This window comes from Hypanus sabinus, chromosome 9 (assembly GCF_030144855.1).
Source record: "Hypanus sabinus isolate sHypSab1 chromosome 9, sHypSab1.hap1, whole genome shotgun sequence".
NCBI classification, from domain to species: domain Eukaryota; kingdom Metazoa; phylum Chordata; class Chondrichthyes; order Myliobatiformes; family Dasyatidae; genus Hypanus; species Hypanus sabinus.
The window spans coordinates 167771620-167787779 of record NC_082714.1 but is presented as its reverse complement, the minus strand read 5'-3'; the positions used below and the strand labels follow the sequence as shown (position 1 = coordinate 167787779).

At 50.6% G+C, this 16160-nt stretch overlaps 1 protein-coding gene across 1 annotated transcript in view; it reads left to right on the top strand.

Moving 5' to 3' along the window:
- Positions 1–4360: 4360 nt before the first annotated feature.
- Positions 4361–16160, top strand: part of eif6 (eukaryotic translation initiation factor 6) — a 75038-nt gene continuing 63238 nt past the window's right edge. Inside the window, exon 1 of the mRNA XM_059981103.1 lies at positions 4361–4494. Coding sequence (XP_059837086.1) covers positions 4388–4494 — 107 coding nt within the window. The 5' untranslated portion in view covers positions 4361–4387. The remainder of the gene's footprint in view (positions 4495–16160) is intronic.

Here is a 16160-nt window from a genome sequence, read left to right as displayed (position 1 = left end):
CTGATATACAGGAGGCCACACCGGGAGCACTGGACACAGTAGATGACCCCAACAGACTCACAGGTGATGTCACCTCACCTGGAAGGACAGTTTGGGGCCCTGAATGGTAGTGAGGGAGGAGGTGTAGGGGCAGGTGAAGCACTTGTTCTGCTTGCGAGGATATTCCGGGAGGAAGATCAGAGGGGAGGGATGGAGGGTCGGATGGACGAGGGAGGGAGGGAGGGACGAGGGAAGGACGGAGGGAGGAGGGAGGGACGGAGGGAGGGACGGATGGACGAGAGACGGACGGAGGGACGAGAGACGGACGGAGGGACGGAAGGACGAGGGAGGGAGGGACGGAAGGACGAGGGAGGGAGAGAGGGAGGGAGGGACGAATGGACGAGGGAGGGACGGAGGGACGAGGGAGGGACGGAGGGACAGAGGGACGGATGGACGAGGGAGGGACGGAGGGACGGAGGGACGAGGGAGGGACGGAGGGACAGAGGGACGGATGGACGAGGGAGGGACGGAGGGACGAGGGAGGGACGGATGAACGAGGGAGGGACGGAGGGACGGATGGACGAGGGAGAGACGGAGGGACAGAGGGATGAGGGAGGGACGGAGGGATGGATGGACGAGGGAGGGACGGAGGGACGGATGGACGAGGGAGGGACAGAGGGACGGATGGACGAAGGAGGGAGGGAGGGACGAGGGAGGGACGGATGGACGAGGGAGGGACAGAGGGACGGAGGGACGGAAGGATGAGGGAGGGATGGACGAGGGAGGGACGGAAGGATGAGGGAGGGATGGACGAGGGAGGGACGGAGGGACAGAGGGACGAGGGAGGGACGGAGGGACGAGGGAGGGACGGAGGGACGGATGGACGAGGGAGGGACGGAGGGACGACGGAGGGACGGATGGACGAGGGAGGGACGGAAGGATGAGGGAGGGACAGAGGGACGGATGGACGAAGGAGGGAGGGAGGGACGAGGGAGGGACAGAGGGACGGAGGGACGGAAGGATGAGGGAGGGATGGACGAGGGAGGGACGGAAGGATGAGGGAGGGATGGACGAGGGAGGGACGGAGGAACGGAAGGATGAGGGAGGGATGGACGAGGGAGGGACGGAGGGACGGAAGGATGAGGGAGGGACGGAGGGACGGATGGACGAGGGAGGGACGGATGGATGAGGGAGGGACGGAAGGATGAGGGAGGGACAGAGGGACGGATGGACGAAGGAGGGAGGGAGGGACGAGGGAGGGAGGGAGGGACGGAGGGACGGAAGGATGAGGGAGGGACGGAAGGATGAGGGAGGGACGGAGGGACAGAGGGACGAGGGAGGGACGGAGGGACGACGGAGGGACGGATGGACGAGGGAGGGACGGAGGGACGACGGAGGGACGGATGGACGAGGGAGGGACGGAAGGATGAGGGAGGGACAGAGGGACGGATGGACGAAGGAGGGAGGGAGGGACGAGGGAGGGACGGATGGACGAGGGAGGGACAGAGGGACGGAGGGACGGAAGGATGAGGGAGGGATGGACGAGGGAGGGACGGAGGGACGGAAGGATGAGGGAGGGACGGATGGACGAGGGAGGGACGGATGGACGAGGGAGGGACGGAAGGATGAGGGAGGGACAGAGGGACGGATGGACGAAGGAGGGAGGGAGGGACGGATGGACGAGGGAGGGACAGAGGGACGGAAGGATGAGGGAGGGATGGACGAGGGAGGGACGGAAGGATGAGGGAGGGACGGAAGGATGAGGGAGGGATGGACGAGGGAGGGACGGAGGGATGGACGAGGGAGGGACGGAGGGATGAGGGAGGGATGGACGAGGGAGGGACGGAAGGATGAGGGAGGGATGGACGAGGGAGGGACGGAGGGATGAGGGAGGGATGGACGAGGGAGGGACGGAAGGATGAGGGACGGATGGACGAGGGAGGGACGGATGGACGAGGGAGGGACGGAAGGATGAGGGAGGGACAGAGGGACGGATGGACGAAGGAGGGAGGGAGGGACGGATGGACGAGGGAGGGACAGAGGGACGGAGGGACGGAAGGATGAGGGAGGGATGGACGAGGGAGGGACGGAGGGATGAGGGAGGGATGGACGAGGGAGGGACGGAAGGATGAGGGAGGGATGGACGAGGGAGGGACGGAGGGACGAGGGAGGGACGGAAGGATGAGGGAGGGATGGACGAGGGAGGGACGGAAGGATGAGGGACGGATGGACGAGGGAGGGACGGATGGACGAGGGAGGGACGGAAGGATGAGGGAGGGACAGAGGGACGGATGGACGAAGGAGGGAGGGAGGGACGGATAGACGAGGGAGGGACGGAGGGACGGAGGGACGAGGGAGGGACGGAGGGACAGAGGGACGGATGGACGAGGGAGGGACGGAGGGACGAGGGAGGGACGGAGGGACAGAGGGACGGATGGACGAGGGAGGGACGGAGGGACGAGGGAGGGACGGATGAACGAGGGAGGGACGGATGAACGAGGGAGGGACGGAGGGACGGATGGACGAGGGAGGGACGGAGGGACAGAGGGATGAGGGAGGGACGGAGGGATGGATGGACGAGGGAGGGACGGAGGGACGGATGGACGAGGGAGGGACAGAGGGACGGATGGACGAAGGAGGGAGGGAGGGACGAGGGAGGGACGGATGGACGAGGGAGGGACAGAGGGACGGAGGGACGGAAGGATGAGGGAGGGATGGACGAGGGAGGGACGGAAGGATGAGGGAGGGACAGAAGGATGAGGGACGGAGGGACAGAGGGACGAGGGAGGGACGGAGGGACGAGGGATGGACGAGGGAGGGACGGAGGGACGACGGAGGGACGGATGGACGAGGGAGGGACGGAAGGATGAGGGAGGGACAGAGGGACGGATGGACGAAGGAGGGAGGGAGGGACGAGGGAGGGACAGAGGGACGGAGGGACGGAAGGATGAGGGAGGGATGGACGAGGGAGGGACGGAAGGATGAGGGAGGGATGGACGAGGGAGGGACGGAGGAACGGAAGGATGAGGGAGGGATGGACGAGGGAGGGACGGAGGGACGGAAGGATGAGGGAGGGACGGAGGGACGGATGGACGAGGGAGGGACGGATGGATGAGGGAGGGACGGAAGGATGAGGGAGGGACAGAGGGACGGATGGACGAAGGAGGGAGGGAGGGACGAGGGAGGGAGGGAGGGACGGAGGGACGGAAGGATGAGGGACGGAAGGATGAGGGAGGGACGGAAGGATGAGGGAGGGACGGAGGGACAGAGGGACGAGGGAGGGACGGAGGGACGGATGGACGAGGGAGGGACGGAGGGACGACGGAGGGACGGATGGACGAGGGAGGGACGGATGGACGAGGGAGGGACGGAAGGATGAGGGAGGGACAGAGGGACGGATGGACGAAGGAGGGAGGGAGGGACGAGGGAGGGACGGATGGACGAGGGAGGGACAGAGGGACGGAGGGACGGAAGGATGAGGGAGGGATGGACGAGGGAGGGACGGAGGGACGGAAGGATGAGGGAGGGACGGAGGGACGGATGGACGAGGGAGGGACGGATGGACGAGGGAGGGACGGATGGACGAGGGAGGGACGGAAGGATGAGGGAGGGACAGAGGGACGGATGGACGAAGGAGGGAGGGAGGGACGGATGGACGAGGGAGGGACAGAGGGACGGAAGGATGAGGGAGGGATGGACGAGGGAGGGACGGAAGGATGAGGGAGGGACGGAAGGATGAGGGAGGGATGGACGAGGGAGGGACGGAGGGATGGACGAGGGAGGGACGGAGGGATGAGGGAGGGATGGACGAGGGAGGGACGGAAGGATGAGGGAGGGATGGACGAGGGAGGGACGGAGGGATGAGGGAGGGATGGACGAGGGAGGGACGGAAGGATGAGGGACGGATGGACGAGGGAGGGACGGATGGACGAGGGAGGGACGGAAGGATGAGGGAGGGACAGAGGGACGGATGGACGAAGGAGGGAGGGAGGGACGGATGGACGAGGGAGGGACAGAGGGACGGAGGGACGGAAGGATGAGGGAGGGATGGACGAGGGAGGGACGGAGGGAGCGATCCCTGCGGAAAGCCAGAGAGTGAGGGTGGGGAGGGAAAGATGCGCTCGGTGGTGGCGCTAATTTCGGAGAATTACGTGCTGCCCAGTTTACCGGACAGTGCGTTCCAGGCAGCGGCTTCCTCGCTCTTCCTCTCCTCCCCCGGGTTCAACGGCCGCATTGGGCAGGAGGGGTGACGGAAGCAGCCACCCACTTCCGGTGAGCCGCTCTGACAGCGGAGGTGACGTCAGGGCGGAAGCGCTGTTGCCAGGGAGCACGTTTCCTCGGCAGCGAGCGAGCGAGCGAGGTGGTGCGGCGGCCCCGACTTGGTTACCGGTCACTCTCGGTCCTGACTATGGCCGTCCGCGCTTCCTTTGAAAACAACAACGAGATCGGCTGCTTCGCCAAGTTAACCAACGCCTACTGCCTGGTGGCGATCGGCGGCTCCGAGAACTTCTACGGGTAAGGGGTCCGGGGGGAATGAGAGGGCAGAGGCGTGGGGGGTGTCTCAGCTCACAGTCACTTTCTCCCGGTGCCTCGCTCTTCCTTTCCACCTCCCCGGGTTCAGCAGCGTGCAGAAGAATGCACAAAGTGAAAGGGAGAGGTTGCGGGAGTCTCGAGAATATAGAATCAGACCAAGTTCAGAAAGCGGCAGGAATTTAAGGCCACACAGATAGAATTGACAAGAGGGTGCTGAATACTGGACTGATGGTGTTATATTTGAATGTAGGCAGTATACAGAATAAAGTAGATGATCTTGTATTGCAGTTAGAGATTGGCAGGTCTGACATTGTGGGCATCACACAGTTGTGGATGATTGATAATAGAGGGCTATTTAGGAGGGAAGGGTTAGATTGAATTTGGAAGTAGGTTTAAACCATCACCACAACATCATGGACCAAAGGGCGTGTACTGTGCTGTAAGATTCAGTGTTCCAAGAACACAGTAGGAAACTTAAAATCTAAGAATACATAGTGTATGGAAAGGACTGGTAGGTGAACGGATAGGGTAGGGAGGCTTTAAAGGTTTAAACGAAATTAAACCAAATCCTTAGAAAAAAGTTATAAGAATCAGAAGAGAGAATATAGAATGGTTCCATTTGGCCCCTCAAGTCTGCTCCTCCATTTCATCCTGGCTGATCCATTTTCCCTATCAGCCCCAATCTGCTGCCTTCTCTCTGTACTCCTTAACACCATGACGAATCAATAATTATCAACCCCAGCCTTTAATGTGCCCAATGACTTGACCTCTGCAGTCACAGATTCCACAGATTGACTACTCTCTGGCTAAAGAAATTCCTCCTCATCAACATTTTAAATGGATGTCTCTCTATTTTGAGGCTGTGCCCTCTGGTCTTAAACTCCCCCCACCATATAGAATGGTAGTTGATCAACCAGATAAGTGTGAGGTGGTTCATTTTGGTAGGACCAATATGATGGCAGAATACAGTATTAATGATAAGACTCTTGGCAGTGTGGAGGATCAGAGGCATCTTGGGGTCCAAGTCCATAGGATGCTCAAAGCAGCTGTGCAGGTTGACTCTGTGGTTAAGAAAGCATACAGTGTATTAATCATCATCAAGAAGTTAAAGGGAAAGAGAGACTAAGAAAAGTTAAGAAAGACAACAGAATGAACGGGGCAGAAAGTTCAGGAAGGGATCGGAGAGTATGGCCAAGTGAAATAGGAATCGATGTGAAAGCTGAGGAGAGTAATGGATTAAAAGTATTATATATGAACACACGAAGTATAAGAAATAAAGTGGCTGAGCTTAAGGCTCAGTTGGAAATTGGCAAGTATGATGTTGTAGGAATAACAGAGACATGGCTGCAAGAGGACCAGGGCTGGGAAATGAATATTCAAGGATATACGTCCTATCAAAAGGACAGACAGGTGGGCAGAGGGGGTGGGATGGCTCCGTTGGTGAGGAATGAAATTCAGTCCCTTGCGAGGGGTGACATAGAATTAGGAGATATAGAGTCAGTATGGATAGAACTGAGAAATTGTAAGGGCAAAAAGACCCTAATGGGAGTTATCTACAGGCCCCCAAACAGTAGCCAGGATATAGGGTGCAAGTTGAATCAAGAGTTAAACTTGGCATGTCACAAAGGTAATGCTACAGTTGTAATGGGGGATTTCAACATGCAGATAGACTGGGAAAATCAGGTTGGTACTGGACCCAAGAAAGGGAGTTTGTGGAGTGCCTCCGAGATGGATTCTTAGAACAGCTTGTACTGGAGCCTACCAGGGAGAAGACAATTCTGGATTTAGCGTTGTGTGTTGAACTGGATTTGATAAGGGAACTTGAGGTAAAGGAGCCGTTAGGAGTTAGTGACCATAATATGGTAAGCTTTAATCTACAATTTAAAAGGAGAAGGGAAAATCGGAAGTGTCAGTATTACAGTTGAACAAAGGGGACTATATGAGGGAGGAGCTGGTCAAAGTTGACTGGAAAGCTACCATAGCAGGGATGACAATGGAACAACAATGGCAGGTATTTCTGGGAATAATACAGAAGGTGCAGGATCAGTTCATTCCAAAGAGGAAGAAAGATTCTAAGGGGAATAAGGGGCAACTGTGGCTGACAAGGGCAGTCAAGGACAGTATAAAAATAAAAGAGAAGTATAACATAGCAAAGAGGAGCGGGAAACCAGAGGAATGGGAAACTTCTAAAGAGCAACAGAAAATAACTAAAAAGGCAATACGGGGAGAAAAGATGAGATGCGAAGGTAAGCTAGCCAAGAATATAAAGGAGGATAGTAAAAGCTTCTTTAGGTATGTGAAGAGGAAAAAATTAGTTGAGACCAAAGCTGGGCCCTTGAAGACTGAAACGGGTGAATTTATTATGGGGAACAAGGAAATGGCAGATGAGTTGAACAGGTACTTCGGATCTGTCTTCACTGGGGAAGACACAGGCAATCTCCCAGATGTAATAGTGGCCAGAGGACCTAGGGTAACAGAGAAACTGAAGGAAATTCACATTAGGCAGAAAATGGTGTTAGGTAGACTGATGAGACTGAAGGCTGATAAATCCCCAGGGTCTGATGGTCTGCATCCCAGGGTACTTAAGGAGGTGGCTCTAGAAATTGTGGACGCATTGGTAATCATTTTCCAATGTTCTACAGATTCAGGATCAGTTCCTGTGGATTGGAGGGTAGTTAATGTTATCCCACTTTTTAAAAAAGGAGGGAGAGAAAAAACAGGGAATTATAGACCAATTAGCCTGACATCAGTGGTGGGGAAGATGCTGGAGTCAATTATAAAAGATGAAATAGCGGCACATTTGGATAGCGGTAACAGGATCGGTCCGAGTCAGCATGGATTTACGAAGGGGAAATCATGCTTGACTAATCTTTTTGAGGATGCAACTATGAAAATGGACAAGGGAGAGCCAGTCGATGTAGTGTACCTGGACTTTCAGAAAGCCTTTGATAAAGTCCCACATAGGAGATTAGTGGGCAAAATTAGAGCACATGGTATTGGGGGTATGAGAATGCAAGGTGACTTGGACAGGTTGGGTGAGTGGGCAGATGCAGTTTAGTGTGGATAACTGTCCACTTTGATGGCAAGAACTGGAAGGCAGATTACTATCTGAATGGTGTCAAGTTAGGAAAAGGGGAAGTACAACGAGATCTAGGTGTTCTTGTACATCAGTCACTGAAAGTAAGCATGCAGGTACAGCAGGCAGTGAAGAAAGCTAATGGCATGTTGGCCTTCATAACAAGGGGAGTTGAGTATAGGAGCAAAGAGATCCTTCTGCAATTGTACAGGGCCCTGGTGAGACCACACCTGGAGTATTGTGTGCAGTTTTGGTCTCTAAATTTGAGGAAGGACTTTCTTGCTATTGAGGGAGTGTAGTGTAGAATTCCCGGGATGGCGGGACTGTCATATGTTGAAAGATTGGAGCGACTGGGCTTGTATACACTGGAATTTAGAAGGATGAGAGGGGATCTGATTGAAACATATAAGATTATTAAGGGATTGGACACACTAGAGGTAGGAAACATGTTTCTGATGTTGGGGGAGTCCAGTTTAAGAATAAGGGGTAGACCATTTAGAACGAAGTTGAGGAAAAACTTTTTCACCCAGAGAGTTGTGGGAGTGTGGAATGCTCTGCCTCAGACGGCAGTGGAGACCAATTCTCTGGATGCTTTCAAGAAAGAGTTAGATAGAGCTCTTAAAGATAGCGGAGTCAGGGGATATGGGGAGAAGGCAGGAACGGGGTACTGATTGTGGATGATCAGCCATGATCACAGTGAATGGTGGTGTTGGCTAGAAGGGCCGAATGGCCTACTCCTGCACTTATTGTCTAAATTTACAGATGGGGAGGGGAGGAAGAAGCGTTGCTATCTGGGGTCGAAGCTTGTTGATTAGTACTGAGGGGACGATGCCAAGCATTCAATAAACAGCAGCCTGATGGATTGCTGTTGCTTTTGAGATTAGGAGCAAGAGGTAATCTCAAAGGCAAAGAGAAGCCATTTTCTCAGCAAGTAAGTAAATGGTTAGTGTTGTTTGTTCGGCCCTCGAGCCTTCCCGCCCTTCTGTGTGCCAATGTCTCAGGCACATATATACATATATACAGTGCTTATAAAAAGTATTCGCCTCCCTTAGAAGTTTTCATGTTTTATTGTTTTACAATATTGAATCACAGTGGATCTAAATTTTTTTGACACTGATCAACAAGAAACTTTAGTGTCGAGTGCAAACAGATCTCAACAAAGTGATATAAATTAATTACAAATATAAAACACAAAATAACTGATTATATAAGTATTCACCCCCCCCCCCCACCTTTAATATGACACACCAAATCATCACTGCTGTAGCCAACTGGGTTTAGAAGTCCCATAATTAGTGAAATGGAGATCACCTGTGTGCAGTCAAGGTGTTTCAATTGATTGTAGTAAAAATACACCTGAATCTGGGAGACCGACTGCTGGTGAGTCAGTATCCTGGCAAAAACTACACAATGAAAACAAAAGAACACTCCAAACAACTGTGCAAAAAGGTTATTGAAAAACACAAGTCAGGAGATGGATTCAAGAAAATTTCCAAGTCACTGAATATCCCTTGGAGTCAGTCATCAGGAAATGGAAAGAATTTGGCACAGCTGTAAATCTGCCTAGAGCAGGCCATTCTCAAAAACTGAGTGACCGTACAAGATAGGGACTAACGAGGGAGGCCACCAAGAGACCTGTGACAACTCTGGAGCAGTTACAAGCTTCAGTAGCTAAGATGGGAGACTGTGCATACAACAACTGTTCCCCTGGTGCTTCACCAGTGGCAGCTTTATGGGAGAGTGGCAAAAGAGAGCCACTGTTGAAGTACTTCATATGAAGTCTTGGCTAGAGTTTGCCAGAAGGCATGTGGGAGTTGGAAGAAGGTTCTATGGTCTGATGAAACCAAAATTGAGCTTTTTGGCCACTAGATTAAGCGCTATGTTTGGCATAAGCCAAACACCAGACATCAAAAACATACCATCCCTACCATGAAGCATGGTGGTGGTTGCATCATGCTGTGGGGATGCTTCAGTGTAGCAGGCCCTGGAAGGCTTGTGAAGGTAAAATGAATGCAGCAAAATACAGGGAAATCCTGACGCAGTCTGCTTGAGTACTGCAACTTGGGAGAAGATTTGTTTTCCTGCAAGACAATGACCCCAAGCATAAAGCCAAAGCTACACAGGGATGGCTTAAAAAACAATAGTTAATGTCCTGGAGTGGTCAAGTCAGAGTCCAGACCTCAATCCAATTGAGAATTTGTAGCTGAACTTGTAAAGGGCTGTTAACTCACAATCCCCATGCAATCTGACAGAGCTTGAGCAGTTTTGTAAAGAATGGGGAAAAAGTGCAGTGTCCAGATGTGCAAAGCTGATAGAGACCTATCCACACAGACTCAAGGCTGTAATTGCTGCCAAAGGTGCATCTACTAAGTACTGACTTGAAGGGGGTGAATACTTATGCAAACAATTATTTTGTGATTTGTATTTGTAATTAATTTAGATCACTTTGTAGAGATATGTTTTCACTTTGACACAAAAGAGTCCTTTTCTATTAAACATAGAAGCGTAGAAAATAGGTGCAGGAGTAGGCCATTTGGCCCTTCGAGCCTGTACCGCCATTCAGTATGATCATGGCTGATCATCCAACTCAGAACCCTGTATCTGCTTTCTCTCCATACCCCCTGATCCCTTTAGCCACAAGGGCCATATCTAACTTCCTCTTAAATATAGCCAATGAACCGGCCTCAACTGTTTCCTGTGGCAGAGAATTCCACAGATTCACCACTCTCTGTGTGAAGAAGGTTTTCCTCATCTCGGTCCTAAAAGGCTTCCCTTTTATCCTTAAACTGTGACCCCTCGTTCTGGACTTTCCCAACATCGGAAACAATCTTCCTGCATCTAGCCTGTCCAATCCCTTTAGAATTTTATACGTTTCAATAAGATCCCCCCTCAATTTTCTAAATTCCAGTGAGTATAAACCTAGTCGATCCAGTCTTCATAAGAAAGTCCTGCCATCCCAGGAATCAATCTGGTGAACCTTCTCTGTACTCCCTCTATGGCAAGAATGTCTTTCCTCAGATTAGGGGACCAAAAATATCCTTCATAATCAGTGTCAAAAAAGCCAAATTAAATCCACTGTGATTCAGTGTTGTAAAACAATAAAATATGAAAAGTTCCAGGGGGTGAATACTTTTATAGGCACAGGTACAATAAATAGCTGGGATGCCTAAGACCTTTGCACAGTACTATATCTATCAATGTGGAGCAGAGAGCAAGTTTGTAAATCTGGCAGGAGCAAAGGATGTTAGGAATGGCGAGACTGGATCGCTGCAAGAGGGATGTGGGACAGTTGGTCAAGGGCAGGTTTCCATAGGTGCTGCCTGGCCTGCTGAGTTCCTCCAGCATTTTGTGTGTGTTTCATCCCTCCCCACTGACCTCTCTCCTGGCACTTAACCTTGCAAGGGGAACAAGTGTCCCTACACCTCCTCCCTCATTACCATTCAGGGCTCCAAACAGTCCTTCCAAGTGTGACGACACTTCACCTGTGAGTCTTTTGGGGTCATATACTGTGTTCAATGCTCCCGGTGAGTCCTGAAGTAGATTGGAAGTCTGCTTTGTCGAGCATCTATGCTCTGTCCGCCAGGACAAGCAAGATCTCCCAGTGGCCACCCATTTTAATTGCCCTTCCCATTCCCATTCTGATATGTCCATCCATGGCCACATCCACTGTCGTGATAAGGCCACACTTAGGTTGGAGAAACAACACCATTTATTTCATTTCTTCTTTTTTATATTTTTTATTGAATTTCATATATAAAAAAACATAACATAATAATGAATAGGTTATGAGTGCAATAGACTTGAAATTAAATTAATAATAAGATAACAATATCCTATTAAAATATCAACAGAAAAAAAAAGTACATTAATCAATCAAGCCTATAATAATTATATATGAAAAAAATAAGAATAATCAACAAAAGAAAAAAAAATTTAAAAATACAAGAAAAAATATATATTGGGGGAAAAAAAACACTAAACTAAACTAACATGGGCAATAATAACAGTTTATATATATATGATAGTGTCAAAAACTCCGGAACTCCATACCAGAACAAGAATAAACAGAGAAGGTCTGGAAGAGGCCAAATTAATTCATATGAAAATGTCGAATGAACGGTCCCCAATTTTCTTCAAATTTAATTGATAAGTCAAAAATAGTGCTTCTAACTTTTTTCCAAGCTCAGATAAGAAATAGTTTGAGAGAACCACTGAAAAGTGGTAGGAGGATTTATTTCTTTCCAATTTTGTAATATAGACCTTCTGGCCATTAATGTTACAAAAGCAATCATTCGTCTAATTGAAGGGGAAAACTGATTATCATCCTCATTTGGTATACCAAAAATTGCAGTAATAGAATGAGGTTGTAAATCGATATTCCAAATTGAGGAAATGGTAGCAAATATGTCCTTCCAATAGTTATGTAAAGTGGGACATGACCAAAACATGTGGGTCAATGGAGCCACATCTGAATGACATCTGTCACATTGAGGGTTAATATGAGAATAGAATCGAGCAAGCTTATCTTTAGACATATGAGCTCTATGTACAATTTTAAATTGTATTAAAGCATGTTTAGCACATATAGAAGAAGAATTAACCATTTGTAAAATTTTTTCCCATTTTTCTGTTGATATATTATATTGAAGTTCTTTTTCCCATTCTTGTTTAATTCTACCTGATATTTTTGGTTGTATCTTCATAATCATATTATAAATAAAAGCCACTAATCCCTTCTGACAAGGATTTAAGGTAAAAATCAAATCTGAAAAATCCATTGAAGTTGAATTAGGGAAGGATGTTAGAACTTTATGTAAAAAATTTCTGATTTGTAAATATCTAAAAAAATTAGATTTAGGTAACTTAAATTTGTTGGAAAGTTGGTCGAAAGACATCAAACTACCTTCAAAAATAAGATCACGAAAACATTTTATACCTTTCCTTTTCCATATGCTAAAGGCTTGATCTGTCAAAGAAGGTTTGAAAAAAAAAATTTAAGTAAAATAGGGCTATCAAGAACAAAGTTTTTCAGAGTAAAAAACTTACGAAATTGAAACCAAATTCGTAATGTATGTTTGACAACAGGATTGGATATCTGTTTATTGAATTTAACTAAATCAGCAGGAAGAGAAGAACCAAGAACGGAAAATAGAAAATATCCCTGTGCCTCATTGCATTCTAAGTTTACCCACTGTGGGCACAATGGTGAATCCAAATCTAATTTCCAATATATTAGGTTACGAATATTATTCGCCCAATAGTAAAATCTAAAGTTAGGTAAAGCTAAACCACCATCTTTTTTAGATTTTTGTAATTGCCTTTTACTTAACCTGGGGTTTTTATTTTGCCACACAAATGAGGAAATTTTTGAATCAATGTTATCAAAAAAAGATTTAGGAATAAAAATTGGTAAAGCTTGAAATAAATATAAAAATTTCGGTAAAATCATCATTTTAATAGCATTAATCCGACCAACTAATGATAAGGATAAGGGAGACCATCTTGTAGTAAGTTGTTGAATTTGATGGAGCATAGGTAAAAAATTCAGTCTAAATAAATCTTTGTATTTCTTGGTAATTTTTATACCTAAATAGATAAAGTTATCAGTAACAACTTTAAATGGTATCCTGTCATTCAATAAAGTTTGCGCGTTTAAAGGGAATAAATCACTCTTATCCAAGTTTAGTTTATAACCAGAAAAACTACCAAATTGAGCCAACAAGGATAAAATAGCGGGAATAGACCTGTCAGGATCAGAAATATATAACAAGTCATCAGCATAAAGTGATAATTTGTATAACTTCTCATTACGGGTAATACCAAAAATATTAGGAGATTCACGAATAGCAATGGCTAAAGGTTCTAATGCGATATTAAATAATAAAGGACTTAAGGGACAACCTTGTCTCGTACCACGAGATAATTGAAAAAAAGAAGATCTTGTAGCGGTGTGCTACACGCAGCGCTAAAATTACGACACGGAGTCGGTAACTGCAGTCGAAGGAAAAAACTTTATTCGAAAACTTCAGCCTCACTTTTAAGCCTCCCTCAACCGGCCCCCCAAGGCGCAGAGGCTCCAAAGCTCTGTGCTCGCAAACCCCCGTAGGCTATCTAATTGTGAGTCGGTTCGGATGCGCCAGGAAATGAGTCGCCACATAACCCCCCCCCCCCAGAACCGGCGATACACCCCCCAATGTCCACAGTCTGGGCCAGAACCTGCTTGGGAGGTCGACCTCTGCGCCGAGGCGCCGGAAACTCGGCCGGTTGCGCCAGGTCCACATGGGCCGGTTTGAGGCGGTCCACCGTGAAAACCTCCTCTTTCCCCCCAACGTCCAGCACGAACGTGGACCCGTTGTTCCGGAGCACCATAAACGGCCCCTCGTATGGCCGCTGCAGCGGCGGCCAATGCCCGCCCCTTCGTACAAACACAAACTTACAGTTCTGTAGGTCTTTGGGTACGCAGGTCGGGTGCCGCCCGTGCTGTGAAGTGGGTATGGGGGCCAGGTTACCGAGCTTCTCGCATAGTCTGCCCAGGACTGCTGCGGGTTCTTCCTCTTGCCCCCTTGGGGCTGGTAGGAACTCCCCGGGGACGACCAGGGGCGCGCCGTATACCAACTCGGCCGACGAGGTGTGCAGGTCGTCCTTGGGCGCTGTGCGGATGCCGAGTAGGACCCAGGGAAGCTCGTCCGCCCAGTTGGCTCCTCGCAGGCGGGCCATGAAGGCCGACTTCAGGTGACGGTGGAAACGCTCCACTAGCCCGTTCGACTGTGGGTGGTAGGCAGTTGTGTGGTGCAGCTGAGTCCCCAAAAGGCTGGCCATAGCTGACCACAGGCTGGAGGTGAACTGGGCGCCTCTGTCGGAGGTAATGTGGGCTGGTACACCAAAGCGAGATATCCAGGTGGCGATCAGGGCTCGGGCGCAAGATTCGGAGGTGGTGTCGGTGAGCGGGACCGCCTCTGGCCATCTTGTGAACCAGTCCACGAAAGTCAGGAGGTGCCGCGCTCCGCGCGACACTGGCAGGGGGCCCACGATATCCACATGAATGTGGTCGAAACGCCGGTGGGCGGGATGGAACTGCTGCGGTGGGGCTTTGGTGTGCCGCTGCACCTTGGCCGTCTGGCAGTGCATGCACGTTTTGGCCCATTCACTGACCTGTTTGCGGAGTCCGTGCCAAACGAACCTGCTGGAAACCATCCGGACAGTTGTCCGGATGGAGGGATGCGCCAAGTTATGAATGGAGTCGAAAACGCGGCGCCGCCATGCTGTCGGGACGACTGGACGGGGCTGGCCAGTGGCGACGTCACGGAGTAGGGTCCTCTCACCTGGGCCTACGGGGAGGTCCTGGAGCTGCAAACCGGAGACTGCGGTTCTGTAACTCGGAATCTCCTCATCCGCCTGCTGCGCCTCTGCCAGTGCCTCAAAGTCTACCCCTTGGGAAAGGGCATGAACGGTAGGGCGAGAGAGTGCATCCGCCACGACATTGTCCTTACCCGAGACGTGCCGGACATCCGTCGTGTATTCAGAGATGTAGGACAGGTGGCGGGACGACCAGGGGTCGGACGCTTTCGTAAACGCAAAGGTAAGCGGTTTGTGGTCCGTGAACGCGGTGAAGGGCCGACCTTCTAGGAAGTACCTGAAATGCCGGATTGCCAGGTAGAGCGCCAACAGTTCCCGGTCGAAAGCACTGTACTTAAGCTCGGGTGGTCGCAGGTGTTTGCTGAAAAACGCCAGGGGTTGCCAGCGACCTGCGATGAGTTGCTCCAGCACCCCACTGACTGCCGTGTTTGATGCGTCCACTGTGAGGGCGGTAGGGGCGTCCATTCTGGGATGTACTAGCATTGCGGCGTCCGCCAAAGCTTCCTTCGTTTGAACGAAAGTGGCGGCGGACTCCTCGTCTCAGGGAATGTCCTTGCCCGGACCTGACATCAGGGTGAACAGGGGGCGCATGATCCGGGCAGCTGAAGGGAGGAAGCGGCGGTAGAAATTGACCATACCTACGAATTCCTGAAGGCCTTTGATCGTGGTGGGTCGGGGAAAGAGGCGGATCGCATCTACCTTAGCGGGCAGAGGGGTTGCCCCGTCTTTAGTAATCCTGTGGCCCAGGAAGTCAATGGTATTGAGTCCGAACTGGCATTTGGCGGGGTTGATTGTAAGACCGTACTCACTCAGTCGGGTGCAGAGTTGACGGAGGTGGGACAGATGCTCCTGACGACTGCCGCTGGCTACGAGGATGTCATCCAAATAGATGAACGCGAAGTCCAGGTCCCGTCCCACCGCGTCCATTAACCGCTGGAACGTCTGTGCGGCATTCTTCAGGCCGAACGGCATGCAGAGGAACTCGAAAAGGCCGAAAGGGGTGATGAGAGCCGTTTTGGGGACGTCGTCAGGATGCATCGGGATTTGATGGTACCCTCGGACGAGGTCTACCTTGGAGAAGATCCGTGCGCCGTGCAGGTTTGCTGCAAAGTCCTGAATGTGCGGCACAGGGTAGCGGTCCGGTGTGGTAGCCTCGTTCAGCCTGCGGTAGTCGCCGCACGGTCTCCAGCCCCCCCGTCGCTTTGGGCACCATGTG